Below are 17,500 nucleotides of genomic sequence, written 5' to 3' on the forward strand. Positions count from 1 at the left end.
GATCTATATCTATCTATTCATTCAACTATCTATCTATCTATCTATCTATATATATATATATATATATATATATATATATATATATATATATAGTAGAGATTTCGAAGGCTGTCACAATCCTTAATTTCGGAAAACTTCCCTTTTCAAATGGTAAGCGGAACAAATCGATTCAAAGCATGGCTAGATGAGGGAGCGGAAGTTGGGTAGCTATTCGTAAATTAATAATGGAATTTGTCGCAGACATTACAAGTAAGACATTTTACCAATACAACCGAATAAATATATGTATATATAAAATATATGTATGTACTTATTGATTTTGAAATCGCCACTTGATCTCGTCTGCTCTTACCAACAACGACTATATTTCATCCCTCGCATTGTGATAGCTTTCTAAATCTCTACTACATACCTATCCCACACAATTCTTCAAGCAAACTACATATCAATATATATATATATATACATATATATATATATATATATATATATATAACACATGAGTCTATCCGGAGGCAATGTAATCAAGGGATAATTTGATCTTTAGCGTAGGAAATAATTATTTGACTTACAAAACAATTAAAACTAAACTGGCGTTAATATAGTGAGATACAAACTGAATCCAAAATAAGGAAAATGAGATTTTTTTCTGGGTGTAATAAAGACTTTAACTCTAAAAATGTTTTTTATCAAAATACTTGTTTTTTATAATTACTTAGTCTGACAAAATATCAAGCATCGTAGTAGTATAAATCATTACAGTAAAGTCAGAACAATAGAATCCCAAACACTACTAAGAAAATAAAGAAAAACAAAATCAAAAAAGAAAATAGAATCTTGTAAAGGTTTAGAAGACTATCTAAAATCGAAAAATATATTTGTTTTGCCCAATCACTCCAATCTAGGCAATCTTCGATGTAGTGAGATACCACACCTCTTGTATAAAAAGATTCGTTCATATTCCAATCTCCTGCGCGTTGAAATTAAGCGTAGGCAATCCAATCTGGACGATGATTTTGCGAAAATGTCGACTCAAAAACTGACCCTTCCGTATAGAAAACTGCCCAGTTGAGGAGGAAGGACTTAATGGTTGGCCATTTTTTTCGAAAATACCGAAAGCACATCTATTTAGGTTTCATAATATTCACTCGATTATCACAATTTACAAAATCTAACCAACAGAAGCACCCGGCGTTGCCCGGATTTGAATGTTCTATTACGTCAAGTTTGTGACATCATATTTTTTATCCGTATTTTTTTATGCTTATTAAATTCCGTGTTTAGAACCGCGTTGAATAATCTATGAAACATTACTTTAATCGGAAGTTATGCAATGAATAACGAGATATTTATTAAAATAATTTTCGGTAATTTTATAGGATGTAAATCTTACCGAGGCACACCCGACATTTCCTGTGAATCCTCCGTCCCAAGACCTGAGCGCTTTATTAATATTTCTATTCGTATTTTATGCTGTGTAATTTTTAAGTGCTAAATAAAACTAGAGTTTTAACACATCAAAAACGAGAAAATGTTATAGCCCGTTTACTTTGAATGAGTGTCTTATGCCAAATTGATGGTTGAATATGGTTCAGTTTTTTTTTAATAAAATACTAAACTCTATTAATGATATCGTCAGAATCCGCCGCGTGTGCCGAAAGTTTTTGGCAGATATTCAAATATACATTATGATGGAAGCAAACTCGTTCTCGACTATTGCACTCACTTAATACATTACTGGCTCAAATGAGGCAGACATGAGCGCCACTAGCAGCACGTGCCGGACAGTCACTTCTATGAACCTTCTACATTCCTGTACATCTGCTGATAACCGGGTCGAGGCTGTAGTGCCCTCAATACCTTCTGTTGGACCGAAAATATTGTTTAAATTATATCCAAGCATTATAGACAGAAAAAGTTTACGATTTTTGTTTTAATTCTTAAGGGTAAATCATTTAAAATCCTAATTTACCATGGGTAAGTAAATAAAAATAATATTAGTTGCCGCAGCATTATTTGTAACAGTTTCCATGGAAATATTTTGTTGGCATATTTATAAAGACAGTACTATAACACTTATTGTAACATCAAAGTAAAAGGTGCCGGCGCTTCTTATGTAAATGTGCTGTGTAAAAAGTGCCGCCGAAAGTATTGTGGGATCGATGATTTTTTAAAAATTATTTCTCGGGTACGGAAAACAGTTGGTATTCTTTTAATAAGAGATCCGTTCCTGTTAGCATTGCATGATTTAGGACTCTGAAACCGAACGTGATAAAATGTTAAGCTGAGATGAAATTATTAAGAGCTCTAGCATTTACGTAATGTTAATCGAAATCATGCTATATGGCTTTATAAAGGACGCCTTAACCTAACGAGGCAACCACAAAGGACGCTGCCAAATTGATTTTTACCAAAGTTACCGTTATTTATTAGCGTACCTTAAAAATAGTATTGTATGTTTTTTAAACATTAGTCTGTAACATCGCAGAAAAGCTACGAAAAAAGTATAATTGGTTGAAAAAAGTGCGTGCTGATATTTAGTCTGTAGTAAAAGGTGAGCGTATAACAACGTAAAGATATAAATATAAATGTGGTAGAGATTTGATTTGTTTAACATGCATAAAAGTAATGGTCCGTGTAGAGTAAAGGAAATATGTATTAGTGGTTTGATGGTAGCGATAGTTGAAAATCATTAATACAAATACTCATGATGCATGGTGAACACCATGTGATAGAACAATATCATAATGGGCGTCTTAATTAAAATAACATCGTTACCATGGCTGACTTTACGTATTAACCTCTGTGTTGCAAGAATTGTCGGTGTGAGAATCTGAATATAGTGGTTCCTATATTCATAATAAAGCATGAAACACAAAACGTTGTTAATTTAATTGTACCAACTGTCTTTGTTGCTCTTCATTAATTCCATTTATAAGAAAGGAAATTAAAATTGTAGAACGACACTCATATGACAAAGCGCACTGCGAACGATCATACACAGACTCCATTCATCTCGGACAAATGCATCATTTATTATTTCTTTTACATCTGCATCACCACTTGTCAAGACCGTAGGTCCACTCGATGATAAGGGTTAATGAGTTACAATATAGTAATCATTAGCATTTTTTTTACTTAAGGGGACGGCTTATCAACAACATTTTTTTACTTAAAGGGACAGCTTATCAACAACATGTTTACATTGGATTTTAAGGCAGTCATATTGTTATCAGCTGGAAAGCAGGAAACCGGAAGAGAGTTCAACAGGAGTGTAGTTCTAAGAAAGAAGCTTTGTTCATGGAATCTACGTTTAGGTTAAGGCACAGATAAACAGTGGGGGAATTATTGATATTGTTTTCAACTAGATGACTGTTTCTTGTAAAAGTTTGGCAAGAGAGGACTATACACTGAATCTCAGTCGAGCACTCGGCATGAATATAACGATAAAGCAAAGCAAAACTCACTGCATCTCTTCTGTGAGATAGCGATTGCCGTGAAAAACAGGACATCTCCTTTGAGGCTACAAAGTCTATTTTGCACTCTATCAAGGCAGGATAAACCCTTTCTAGCAGCTACTGTTCAGATGTGGCAACATTATTATATCCTTGGACGAACTTGGCTCTTATATAGATAGAGAAATGCATCAGTAGTGAAATATCTACCGGAACGATAGAAGGATCCCACCATCTTTCCAGCGGCTTTGGCAACAGATTTGATGAACGTGTTTCATTTTCGATCAGGTGTAAAAGTGAAGCTCCGATGTTTGTCAAAATATGAGGCCTCCCCAAGACGAGAGCCATTCATTTCAATTGATTCCAGATGGGGATCAGGGCGTTGATGATGCAAAGATGGAAGCTTGGTTGTAAATGCATTAAAAGTAACCAGTCACCCTTTCCCCATTGTACCACATGCTTTGGCACAAAAGTTTAATTGTTTTGTTGGTACCACACCCGTCTTCGTAGGATTTACAACTGCTTTTAGTTGAAATAGTACGCGGTGTTATTTTTCATCTTGCATATAGAAAAATACAACTAACTGCCCTTTATTTTGAGGTTTTATATGTTCAAATGTAAACAGAAATATGTATGATATAAAACGTTCTGTTTGTACTCATACAAAATTTGTATTTGGTGTTACGCGTATATAAACTTGTACATTCATATCGGTCTGTTGAGAACATTTTACACAATTTATAGGCAATAAAATATTATCGACTTACACACGCAGTTACGTTTATTTCTATGTGTAAAAAGAATTGTCAGCATAAATTTTAGTACTTAATGCTCTGTTTGCTTCATGCAGCTCTGAAACAATTCTAACATGTTTGGTCCTAGCAAAAAGCTATTTGAACATCAAGTTAAAATTACATTCTGAACTCTTACAAGAAAGAGTTAAGTATTTAATAAAAAGCAGAACAAACAATAAAATAACCTTATATTTGTTTCTAAAGAGTTTTACACGCTAAAATATATTTTATTTATTCATTGTTTAAGCTATTATTCGTTGGATTTTATATTTTCCCACGTATCTAAGAGGCAGTGTAATATATGTTTTGTCATTACCCACCATATTTTTGCCATTACATTGTGAAAGAGGAGTTTTTATGTATCAAGTCAATTGTAAGTTTTACCAATATATACACGACCTTTTAAGATAAAACTCTTCCCAAGTAACAGACACGTAAAAAAGCCGCACACAATTACATCGTATTGCCATTTAAATCCTTTTAAAATAAGTTTAATAATTTAGTTATTTATTTTTTCTTTAGGGGTTTTTAGTGTAAGGAGTCAATGGGTTGAAAAGAACATATGAAAAACAGTATTTCTAGTCATAGTCTAACATTTCATAAACATAAAAAAACAGTTTGAATGGCAATCACAGTATATTTCAGAAAAAAAATTATATTCAATGCACAGCCAAGTTTCACAAAAAAGTCCCTTTGATTAGATCTTAAGACTGGCAGATTATGTCTTATACAAGCGTATTCCTGTGACGCCGATATTGCTCGTACACGCATTCTTACATCAAAGGCACGGACGGAGTACTTCGCTGTGGAGCAAGCGCCTGCCTATGAAATCACGTAAGACCGGATTCACACAGCCTATGAAGGTAATGTTGTAACGCAAACACAGCCATCTGCGCACAGAAAGGGAATAAAGATGTGTGACCTCCACAAATAAACTTCGGAGTTCAGAATATCGATTCCCAATTAAATGTTTAGTCCAGTATACAAACTGTTCTTTTAATATATAAACGCTTGCATTATGATCCTCGTTCAAACTTCAATCTAATCTAGTTTCTAGTGGAACCCTATTTGATCTACACTCTCTATTGAGTGTTCTGCAATATCGCCGAAAATGAAGTAATGTTTTCTTTAATTAGGACCACTTATTCCCGAATAAATCCCCCGGCAATTCCATTTGTAAGGTTAGTGAAACCTTACAAACAAATGCTCGTTATAAGCTGAACGTTGTACCTAGCCGGAGCCGCGCAATAGGTAATCACTGGAATTTTCATGTCGAAATTGGTCGATAGGATCAAAGTTATCCACAAATTCAAGAAGTAAAACAAGATGCTGATTTATTTGGGGAGTAGTTATACAAATCATTACATAAATCTGGCGGGGAATTGCAAACAATACATCCTGATACATCTGAAACTAAAAAGAAATTATTTTATTTCAATTAAGTAAATATTGAGACATTATGTTGAAACTCTTATACTATTTTCTGCTAATGCACACAAATAATTGTATTCATTAATATATATATACATATATATATATATATATATATATATATATATACAAACATATATACCTATACACATGTATACGTGTGTGTATGTTAATATGGATTAGAAACTACGAGCCATATATGCCACATAATCAAGCAAACTAAGCTAGCCGAGGAGAGAAAAGTGTATGAATTTTAAGTAGTTTACAAATGTATTCACAAAATATATAGGTATAACTCTTGTAATAGCTTGCATTATCTACTGTTTTATTTCCTAGTTCCTAGGGTTATTCTTTGGTCTTTTTTTGTGTTTTTATTATTTTCTGGAAGATTTAATATTAAATATAATATACGAAGCTACATCTTACATAATATATATATATATATATGATTATATATATATATATATATATATATATATATATATATATATATATATATATATATATATATATATATATATGATTCCCGAAAGGATGAAACACTAGGGTATGTAGGTATTTAATAATTTTTATAGTAAATAATAATGTCAGCCTCTTTAAGAAACTTGTTTCTTCTCGTTGAGCACATTCAGTTGTAATTCAGTCGATCAACTTAGCTAATACGGGTAGATCATCGAATGATGATAAGATTACTCAGACTGACACTTAAATTCTTTAATAAGAATAAATGTTTAATTTAAACTGTACCTCTCGATGTTTATGGAAGGCTAGTGATTCGGGTCCTTGCTAATGAAGCCAGACATGCCTTCTGTTGCAAAGTTTATAATCTCTCGACTGGCGTTACCCGTGAAACCCTGAACTGATGATTCCCGAGGGGATGAAATCCTAGTGTGTGTAGCTATTTTAGAATTATTGTAGTAAATAATATCAACGCCTTTAAGAAATTTGCTACTTTTCGTTGAGCACTTTCGGTTGTAATAAAGTCGGTCAACTTAACTAACACATGCAAATCCTCATATAATAATAAGATGACTCGAACTGACACTAAAAGCATTTCATCATAATAAATTTCAAATTTCAAATGCATTTCTCGAGGTTTATTGTAACCTAGTGGTTTGACTCCTTGTTAATGAAACTAGACATGACTTCCGTCGCCTGGGTTCGAATTTTTTTTTTTATTACATTTTCACCCCAAACAAGGCACATTGCCACTTTGGTGTAGGGGGCTACTATCAGGGGACACATCTACTGGGGCACTATGTAGGGATTAGGGCAGCGAGATGTTGGTTCACGTTGCACTTGAACTTATGCATGTCAGTACAGTTGGGGAAGCAGTGACCTGGAATGGAATTCCAAAGTCTAGCAGTTCTGGGGAAGAAACTACTGGAGTAGAAAGATCTTTTACATCTAGGGATCTCTACAGTGTGGGGGTGGGATTTTGCAGCCTGTCGGGTCTGTCGAGGGTGTTCACGTCGTGAGGGCACAAGTGCTTGCAGTTCTTCAGAGCATTCACCATTAAAATACTTGTAGAACAGGCAGAGGGATGCAACGTTTCGACGATGGGACAGAGGCTGAAGTTTAGATGCCAGTTTAGGGCCTATCAGATTTGCGACTCTCTTTTGAACACTGTCATAGTAGCCGATGCACCGGCCCAAATATGACAGCAATACTCCATACATGGGCGAATAGTGGCCTTATAGAGGTACAAGATACTTTCGGGTGTTAGCAGTTTTCTAGCACGGTAGAGAGAGCCCACCGTCCTCGCGGCGGCCCTGGCAATGCCCTCGATGTAATTGTTCCAGCTCATGTTTCCTGTGAACGTTAGGCCAAGGAGCTTGAAAGACGTACTCTCAGCTAAAGAGTTGTTGGCCATTGCTATAGGTGGTAGAGAAGGTTTCTTGTAATTATTGAATGAAACCAGTTTTGTCTTGGTGGCATTGAACGTTACCATCCATTTTTGTCCCCATTCCACTACTGATTTGAGGTCATCCTCTAGTGTTTCTGCCATTACTTTAGATATATGTTCATTTGTTTTCCTGTCGTGCCTGCTATAGAGTGTGGTGTCATCAGCATATATACCCATCTCAGAGGCAATTTTGTCGGGAAGGTCATTTATGAATATCAGGAACAGCAGAGGACCAAGGATAGATCCCTGGGGCACTCCGGCATTTATATTATATTGTTTCGACGTACGACCGTCGAGGACAACCTGGATTTTTTCTTATCTAAAAGGATTTAATTATGTTAAGTATTCTACCAGTGATACCGTAAGATCTAATCTTCCTGAGAAGACCCTCATGCCATACCCTGTCAAAAGCCTTAGATATATCTAGAGCTACCACTCTGCCCTCTCCCGCTTTGTCCAGTGAATGGTATATGCGTTCAGAGATTACAGTGAGGATGTCTGCCGTGGAACGGGCTTGTCTAAATCCATATTGATGGTCTGTCAGAAGTTTAGCATCTGTAAGGTGCTGGACTAGAGCATGGTTAATTAAGGTCTCAAATATTTTGGCAAAAAGTGGGAGGAGGCTAATAGGGCGATATTTATTGGGTCAGTTCTTTCGCCAGAATTCTTGAATACTGGTACCACAGAAGCAGTTTTCCAACAGCTCGGAAAGCAAGATTCATTAAGGCAATTGTTGTAGAGTTTTGAGAGAACTGGAGCTACTTCGGCTGAGCACTTTTTTAATAGCACAGGTGGGATGAGGTCGGGTCCACATGCTTTGGAAGTGTCAAGGTTTTTTATGATAGCATGCACCTGAGCAGGGGTGATTTCCAGATCGTCTAGCTTGGCGTCTGTCCGCATAGGAAAGTCAAGTAGGGGGTGGTTTAGAGGGTCCAGTGTAGAGTTGGAGGCAAACCGACTGGCAAGCATGTTAGCCTTCTCGGTTGCTGAGCAAAGAACCTCGTGATTGTTGATTAGTGGGGGAATTGTTGATTGCCCATTTTTTACTACACTGTTGTAGATTTTCCAGAAGTCACGAGTTCCTAATTTTTGTGCTTCGATGCGTTTTTTAGTGGTTTCCGTAAATTCCCTCTTAGCTGTCGCTATTTCTTTCTTAACGTTACTTCTAGCTTCTATGTATTTTTGTCTGTTTGAACTGGACTTATGTCGGTTAAACCTGCGGAATGCATGCTGCCTTTGAGCAATGACAGTTGCGCAAGTCGAAGTAAACCATTGGGGAGAGTGGGGCTTGCTATAGAATTTCCGCATGGGAACATGCGCTTAGATTGCAGTTTTGAACCATTCAGTGGTCTCAGTTGCACACTGTTCAGCAGGAAGAGAAAAAAATATTTCCCCATGGGGCGTCTCTGATAAGATCTCTGATAGCTTCCCAGTCAGCCTTTTTATAATATCTCGTTGTTTTGAGCACTGACTCTTCAGTTTTGGGTCTAGAGTTTAGGGCGATTTCAACCATTATTACTGCATGATCAGCGTTCCCAAGTGGGCTGTCGGCTTTCGTTACACAATCATCAGGAATTGTGGTCAAAAACAGATCTAATAGTGATGCGTGTTGTTCTTCCTGATCAGGGAAGCGGGTTGGAAAAGTAACAATTTGCGATAGGGAGTGAGATACAGAGAAGCTATGAGTTGCGCTGCCTGTTGCATCTGTATAAGTAGAGAATCCAAGCCAGTTTTTGTGATGGACATTAAAGTCACCAAATACATGTACTTGGGCGCTAGTGTCGAAGGAGAGTGCTGTGTCTAATCTGTCAGATACTTTGTTTATTATGGTGCAGTCTTGGGTCGAGGGAGAGCGGTAGAGAAAGTAAAAGTAGCTAATGTTGTGTTGCATGATTAGTCTAAAGCACATAAAGGCTTGATCATCCGTTTCTAGGTTTGTTTCTCTAGTCAGGGGAAGGGTATTACGAATATAAACTCCAAGTCCGTGCATATGTCTGTCAGAGTCCTTACGGCAGAGTGGGAGATATCCAAGCATGTTAAAGTAGTTAGAGGGGATGGAGGAGTGTAGGTTAGTCTCACTTAGTGCTAAGATATCCGGGGTATTTGTTAGGAAAAATGCTTCAACATCAGCTAAATTAGTTCTAAGCCCACGGATATTTGTGAATGCAAGCCTCAAGGGAGGAGGCAAGTTGGATTTGTTTGACCCTAAGCCTGGTTTAAGCTTATTTTTAGATTGTACTGTCATGTTTTTTAACGAGTTTCAGTTGGGTTAGGGGAAGCCGAACAGGAGGTTATGCAGAATATCACACATGCATCACAAGTAGACCATCAGCTGACCCTCCATCCACTAGGACTGTGGCCTCAGGAAAGCCCACTGGGGATGAGTGCAGGGTCCCTTTCCATGCGCGCCATGGCACTGCAAACATCCCGATATTATTCAACTGTTGATGGAGCAGCCGCTCTAAGCGCTACCAAAGAGTTAGGGCTCCTGTACTACCAGTCGGAAACAGCAGCCAGTAACTGTCAATCCGGTACCCTCAACCCATCAGAGGAAGGTCAACCCAATCTAATTGCTCAGGCATATGTGGTACTCAAGCATTCTCAAGTGCCCAGCTTTAGGGGTGGGGTGTGTCGGGAGTGGGGAAACGGCGTTAATTGCCCTAGACAAGAAACAAGATCTACCAATGGGTGTTTCTGTCGAATCACTGTGATAGTATCTCTGCGCCTTACTAATAGGCAAAGAAGGAGTATGGAAGCCGGGCGATAGGCAGGACCTATCTACTCCTTAAGCAATTTAGGTATTGCAAACCGGTAATTTGTTTGAGTCACCAGCTCTAGGAAGGCTGTCATCCAAGACTGAAGAGGCCTCCCTCTTCTTTGGTTTAGTTTCAGAGTTTTCCTTCTACTAGACGGATGATCTGGAAAGATCTACTGGGTCCGTCACCACTGAGAGGGTTTGCTCCGCGCCTGGGTTCTAATCCAGGTATTTCTGCGACCCCGCGTGGTTAGATAATGTTATTGGGTTAGTTTGTAGAGGTTATATCTGCTAAATAGTTACACTCCTCAAAGTGGATTAGGGATATTGTTATTTCATTGTTACTGGATAAAGGGGTTGAGTAGAGCTCATGCAGTGTAAGCAACTATGATTGTAAGGATGCTTGTTAGGAGATAGTGTGGTTAGAGGCTTTCACTTTTGTTTATATATATGTTTTATCATTTTTTTTCTTTTTTATTTGTTTTTTTATTTATTTATTTTTTTTATCCATGTGAGCTTGGGTCTAGTATAATATTAAAGTGTGAGTAGGAGTTAAGAATTGAACTACGAGTTGTGCCAAAACTATATTTTAGATGATAGCAGGGCATGAGATGCGAGTGCAATATAGTACGGGTAAAACAGTAAGTTTTGTGTCATGTGTAATTTGATAAATAGATATATGGGCTGGTTTTAGTAGGTGCGAATAAAGTTGGAGGTACAAGGTGAGTTTCTATTATTGAGAGAAGATGTTTTCAGCTTTCAAGTAAAAGTTATGGACATTTAGCATAGCAAGGAGCATTGGTTCAGTTTCGTATTAGCGCTGCAAAGATATCTAAGAGGGGACAGTTGTGTAATGCAGTGCGGTGTGCTTTGCTTCCGAGTACATACTTTGGCTGTTTAATCCCAACTGGAATAGGAATGAACTCCAATGCATGTCTAGAGGGTAGAATTGTATAGATGTTTAGTGATGACTAAGCAGTTAGTATGTGAGAGTCAGGGGCTGGAAGTTAACGATTCCAGTACAAAACGGAGTGAAATGTAGGAGTTGTGGCGGTTTGGTGGGAAGGAGCAGATTGTTAGCCTTCAAGGGATAGGAGTTATTAATTTACAAGAAACAGATCTAGGATTTAGAGTGGCAGGTAAGTTTTTTTTTGTTTTTTTTTTGCGCATACAGGCTAGACAGAGGTAATCGTCTTGGAGATAAAATGCATATTGGGAATCTCTTGACTTGCATTTATCCTAACACCCTGCTGATGATTCCAGAAAGGATGAAACACTAGTGGCTCTTTGTATTCAAAACAAAAACTAATAATAATAATAATAATAATAATAATAATAATAATATTGTTTTATTTATTTTTTACCCCAAACAAGGCACAGTGCAACTTTGAAGTAGGGGACTACTATCGGGGACATAGTTTTCGGGAGCATTATCAAGGGACGTGAGTAGAAAGAGTTTTGTTAACTTCTGCATATTAGTACAGTTTGCAAAGCAGAATCCTGGATGGGAGTTCCAAAGACATGCAGTTCTGGTGAAGAAACTATTGGAGTAAAAGTTTCCTTACACCTAGGGGTATCTAGTGTAAAGAGGTAGGACTTAGTTGCTTGTCGGGTTTGTCCGGCGTAGTCACGTCAAGGAGGTACAAGTGCTTGCAGTTCGTCAGAGAATTCAGCATTAAAGTATTTGTAAAAAATGCAGAGAGATGCAAAACTTTCGTCTATGGGACAGAGCCTGAAGCCTAGATGACAGTTAAGGACCTATCAGGTCGGCGACTGTCTTTTGAACCCTGACCAGGGGTGAGAGACAAGCAGCAGATGCATAATTCCAAATGTGGCAACAATGCTCCATACATGGGCGAATGGTGGCCTTATAGAGGTACATGATACTTTCAGGCGTAAGTAATTTTCTAGCACGGTAGAGAGAGCTTACCTTCTGCCCCAATATGAACTCCGCGTCATCGTTAAATATATACCCCTACTATTCAACATTTATTGCGATTTGGTGCTTGTTACCAGAGAACCCTACAAAGGTGCGGGAAAAATGGAGCTGGCTGATACCACGGAAAGAACTAAGGGTCCTTTGGGGGAAAAAAAACTGCGAGACGAAATTCACACATAATAAAATAAGTATAAAATAAGAAAAAATAGTCACAAAATACGGTCCTTAAAACACACGGAAATAGGCTAGAATATTTATCGCACACTTACACACACTGTAAAAAAAAAGAAGTGTATGCATACACACGAAAAAAAATACATAAAAAGAAATGATATGCCGCAAAAGAAAAAAAACAATCGTAAATATGAATGAAAAAAAGAAACAGTTGTAAAACAAGTAACCATGCGTATTTCATTAATAAATAAATTATCGTTTTGAAATATACAGCCACACACACAGATGATGTAGAGAAAAAACAAAGAATGTATTTGATATACACTGAGTCATAGATTAATGTTATAAAATATGTGCCGGTGTGTAAATTGTTTTGGGTTTTGTCGGCTGTCAATCAAAAGAGTTTTCAAAGTCGCATGTACTTTTTAAAACGGCAAAAATCAGTTTGGTCCTAGTTGGACTTTTATGTTTCCTAGTTTTCTTTCATTTTTTTTTTACAAAGGGGCAATTTTAAACAGACTTTGTTGTTATTGTTGTTAGTGTTGTTACAGTAAAAAAAAGACTAACTATATATTTGTCGAAAAAAGTTATAAGTGGGATGTTTTTTTATGCAAATCATAGTTAAATGTAATAATGTATTTTTTGAAAATGCTATAGATGTTTGAAAAAATATTGTAGAAATTGATCTTACATGTACGCATAAATATTCTATTTCATGCAAGGAAGTCAGGCTATAAAGAAGTAGATACATTTTAATTAAAGAAGCAATTAATAAAAAAAAATTCAAAATCAGGCGATAATTGAAACAAATGGTTGACCTTGAAATATGGTAGAATTTTAGAGAGAGGGCAATAGAAACTTACGTAAACGGGTTTTTATTAGAGATTTTTCGGATGAGATAAGCCAAAATAGATAATTATTTTGGTTTTTTTTATGGACATAACATTTTTAGCAAGAAGAATAACTTGCAAAGAGACAAAATTAGATATGCCTCTGTTAGGAAAAATATAGATGGGAGCATGCGATATTGTCTGCTTTTAAATCATGCTGCACACAGCTGAACCGAGCAGAAATTTAAGTCTCGGCACAATAAATTAAAAAGACCGGCGTTGAAGGATACGAAAATTCCTAAGGAACCCAAAGGAGTATTAGAGTCGGTACCACAGGAACATCATACATAGTAATAAGAAGGAAGAAAACGTAAAATATACCGTAAGTACGTAGGAAGTAAAGATAGAACCTTATACTTTTTTTAAAGACATCCTTGTCTTGGGAGCTTGGACGCTCTGATGGGAGAAAAAAAAATTACAGAAATCCTAGCAACAGTTTGAATTCAGTGCGCAAGTAGGATTTGGCGCAGAGGATGGGGGTTATTTAGTTAAGGGGAATTTTTTCTTAGTTTAATAGATGTTCCAAGAGTCCAAGCAAGGAGCTCCGAGTGAATTAGTGTGATGAAAAGAAAAATGATAATAATTAGAAGCCGACCACAAACATTTAGGTAAATGAGCTTTGGTGTATGTCGCAAAAAGGTAATTGTTAGAAAATAAGACAAAGCTCTCATTAGTAGAACAACTATGCCAAAGAAACGATAAGTAAACATTTGAACAAACAGTCGTCGATTTCGTAAAGACGTAAAATGGGAGCTCGATTTACAGCAGAATGGATGCTGGATGAAGCAGCTGATATGGATCATAGGGTGTACTAAACGCAAAAGGACATTCCAGGGGTATAAGATAGAAATTCTGATCTGAATAAAATAATTATGGAGTTAGTTGGAAAAGGGCTGACTAAAGAATTTTTTTATTGTCTGATCTTTCTCATCAAAAAATGGTTGCACAGATATAGAGAAAAAAGAACTAGGTTTTAAAAATGCGTACATTTTTTTGAAAAATAGGCAGGATAGAAGTGTTACATGGAAACGGGTTGTCCCTTTCCATATAAATAAGAAGAATATTCGAAATATATATATATGTGCATGTATATGACATATATAAATATATATATGTGTATGTATATGACATATATAAATATATATATATATGTATATATATGAGATATATATATATATATATGAGATATATAAATAGCTATAAATATTTTTATATATATATATATATATATATGAGATATATAAATATAATTACATTTATATATATATATAATTATATATATTCTATTATATTATATATATTACTAGCAAAAGTACACGTCGTTAACTGGGTTCAAAAACAGCCTACAGCAAATTTACTTTGATTTATTAAAGTATGAGAGGTTATGGAAAGGACGGGTTGTAAAGAGATAGCATCGAAATCGGGGTTATCAAAACCAAAATAAAATATGATGAAAGTAAAAATAAACTAGATAAACCCCATCATTTATTATACCATACCCGTTCACACTAAAACACTTATCACAATATTCTGTGGATCTATATTAAAAAACCTTGTTAATCTTTGTGACATATTTCCATTCTATGGAGGCTAGGCGCGAACGCAGACCCCACAATCTTATTATACCATCCCTATTTAAGTTAAAACATACTTATCAAATTATTATTATTATGTAAATCTATATCAAAAACACTTGTAATCATTTTGTTTAAATTATTATTTTTTTTATTTCTACACTTCGTTGACCACGCGCGAACACAGTCCCCACAATTTTAATGAACCACCGTTCTCCAGGATCAAACATGCCCATTCCTGTGTCTCGATACATCTTCTATCATTATATGTAATCAGTTTTTTTCAAATAGTCAACCATATAGCAGCCTGTTAGTGACCAGACACACACCCACATTCAGCTTTATATTATATATATGTATATATTGTATTTTTATATATAATACAAATATTACATTTATATATATATATATATATATATATATATATATATACTATATATATATTATATTTATATAGATAATATATATATTATATTGTGATTAAATATACATGTATTTGAGAGATCGGTAGTGTGGATATATATATATATATATATATGTATATATATATATATATATATATATATATATATATATATATATATATATATATGTGAATTCAATATGGCGTAATGGAAAACTATAAAGGAATTTGCAGTAGATCTTCCAATCTTTGGATGTTAATCATGCCAAATAACGCTTCAATTTCATTTAGACGGATTGATTGCTGTTATTTCTTCTGATACGTTAAGGGCATAATATATTCACTGAATGATATAATAATTAAGTGATTGATTTTACGCTACGAAACAGATACTGTCAAGAATTGTATAAGTAAACTGAATTAGAGGAATAAATTATAAGATTGTGAACATCATGAACTTTTAATCATTTACTCTCTCTCTCTCTCTTTATATATATATATATATATATATATATATATATACATAAAGAGAGAGACATATATATATATATATATATATATATATATATATATATATATATATATATATATATACATGGGATGATTTAGTATTGCTACGGGCACGGAGTATGTACTTTCATTTTAAAATTTGATTTAAAGGAGTACGAAAATACTCCATCCTACACACAGAATTAGAAAGACAGAACAGTTAGCTTTGTAGCTTTATTTAGATTTTGTAGGAGTTTTTGTACTGTTTTTTCTTGTTCTTTGGTGAGCTTCCCATTGGATATTTCGTTCCATAGTGATATTTCCGTCGACTTGTCCAGCGTGAAAATATGTAATTGTAATGGTAACTAGCATCATCGAGCCCAACGTTATTTGAAGATTGTTGTGTATAAATCTGGAATCGATATAATTGCCAGATTAATATTCAGTAGTAATATTTTGGAGGTGAACAACATTTGTTAGATAAATATTGTTTTGTTTTATATACACGCAACATCCCATAGATTTTCATTACGTTCATGAATTAATTTATTTTATGTTGGGAAAAATATATTTCTCTTTTAAAAGTTTCACGTTTTTGATTGAGTTCATTAATCTTTATCATTTATAGGACATTCTTTCTTCTTCTATTTGCAGGCCATGTGCAAGATCTATTATTTCGTCCATTACATGAGCTTGACAATCCCAGTTGTGTTACTCTCTGTTATATCTGTTGAACGTTACGTGGCCATCCTGTACCCGCTCAAGGCCAAACAATTGTTCACATTCCGCCGTCTTCGAGTCACCCAGGTTCTCATATGGTTGGCACTTGCAGCTTACAACTCTCCACATCTAATTGACCACGATACTTTCACGCTAGGAGAGAAGACATATTGCTATATCAGATCGGACAACATCAATACAAACGCGTACGTCCTCGCCAATTTAATAGTCTGGTACATTCTGCCACTGTTCATCCTGAGCTTTATGTATTGTAAGATAGCTACGACACTTTGGCAGAGTAGCAGCACAAGGAATTTTGCTCTAAACGCAGAAATAAACCAGCAGGTAAATTATCAACGCCGAAAACTACCACACCAACATCATCAAAATATGTCTGGCGCAAACTGTTCAAATTCCTCCAAGGAAATATGTACAGGAGGCCTATATGCATCCAGCCCTGCAATTTCTCGCCGTGCAGAATGCGTTGAAATGTCGCCCATGAAGAGCGCGGTGTGTACATCAAAGAAACGTCGCTTATGTCATAACAATACAAACATTTCCCAAGTCGAGACAGAGCTGGAATATATTTCAGAGGTCACAGACGGCGAAAGTAACTCGGATACATATGCGAACACTAATGATAGCAGCGTACATATATGTTCGAGGCCCGTAGATGAAAAGTTGTATGAGGATTCTCCGGCGTACAATTCGAAGAAGTATACATCGTGTTGCATGACAAAAAAAGTAAGGCGCAGCCAAGTAAAGTTGGATTTGATATGTCGCAGTAATAACGTAAGATTTATCACCACCGAGGCCCGAGGCAACTACCATAAAAATATACCATCTGCGAATAGGCAGAAGGTGGTCCAATCCAGAAAAAAAGTAATCCGTTTACTCATAATGGTCATCGGGACATTTGCAGTTCTGGTGCTGCCTTACCATATAAGAACAGTCATTTACCTCTGGTTTG

General features: G+C 35.7%; 1 protein-coding gene across 1 annotated transcript in view; it reads left to right on the plus strand.

The window, feature by feature from the left end:
• The window catches only part of LOC145256226 (trissin receptor-like), a 233,634-nt gene that overhangs the window by 215,943 nt on the left and 191 nt on the right, over positions 1–17,500 (plus strand). The window contains exon 4 of the mRNA XM_080114850.1: positions 16,465–17,500. This exon is cut by the window's right edge and continues 191 nt beyond it. Within this exon, the coding sequence (XP_079970976.1) occupies positions 16,465–17,500 (1,036 nt within the window). The remainder of the gene's footprint in view (positions 1–16,464) is intronic.

This window comes from Euprymna scolopes, chromosome 32 (genome assembly GCF_053919585.1).
Source record: "Euprymna scolopes isolate OS-2025 chromosome 32, ASM5391958v1, whole genome shotgun sequence".
In the NCBI taxonomy this organism is placed as follows: domain Eukaryota; kingdom Metazoa; phylum Mollusca; class Cephalopoda; order Sepiida; family Sepiolidae; genus Euprymna; species Euprymna scolopes.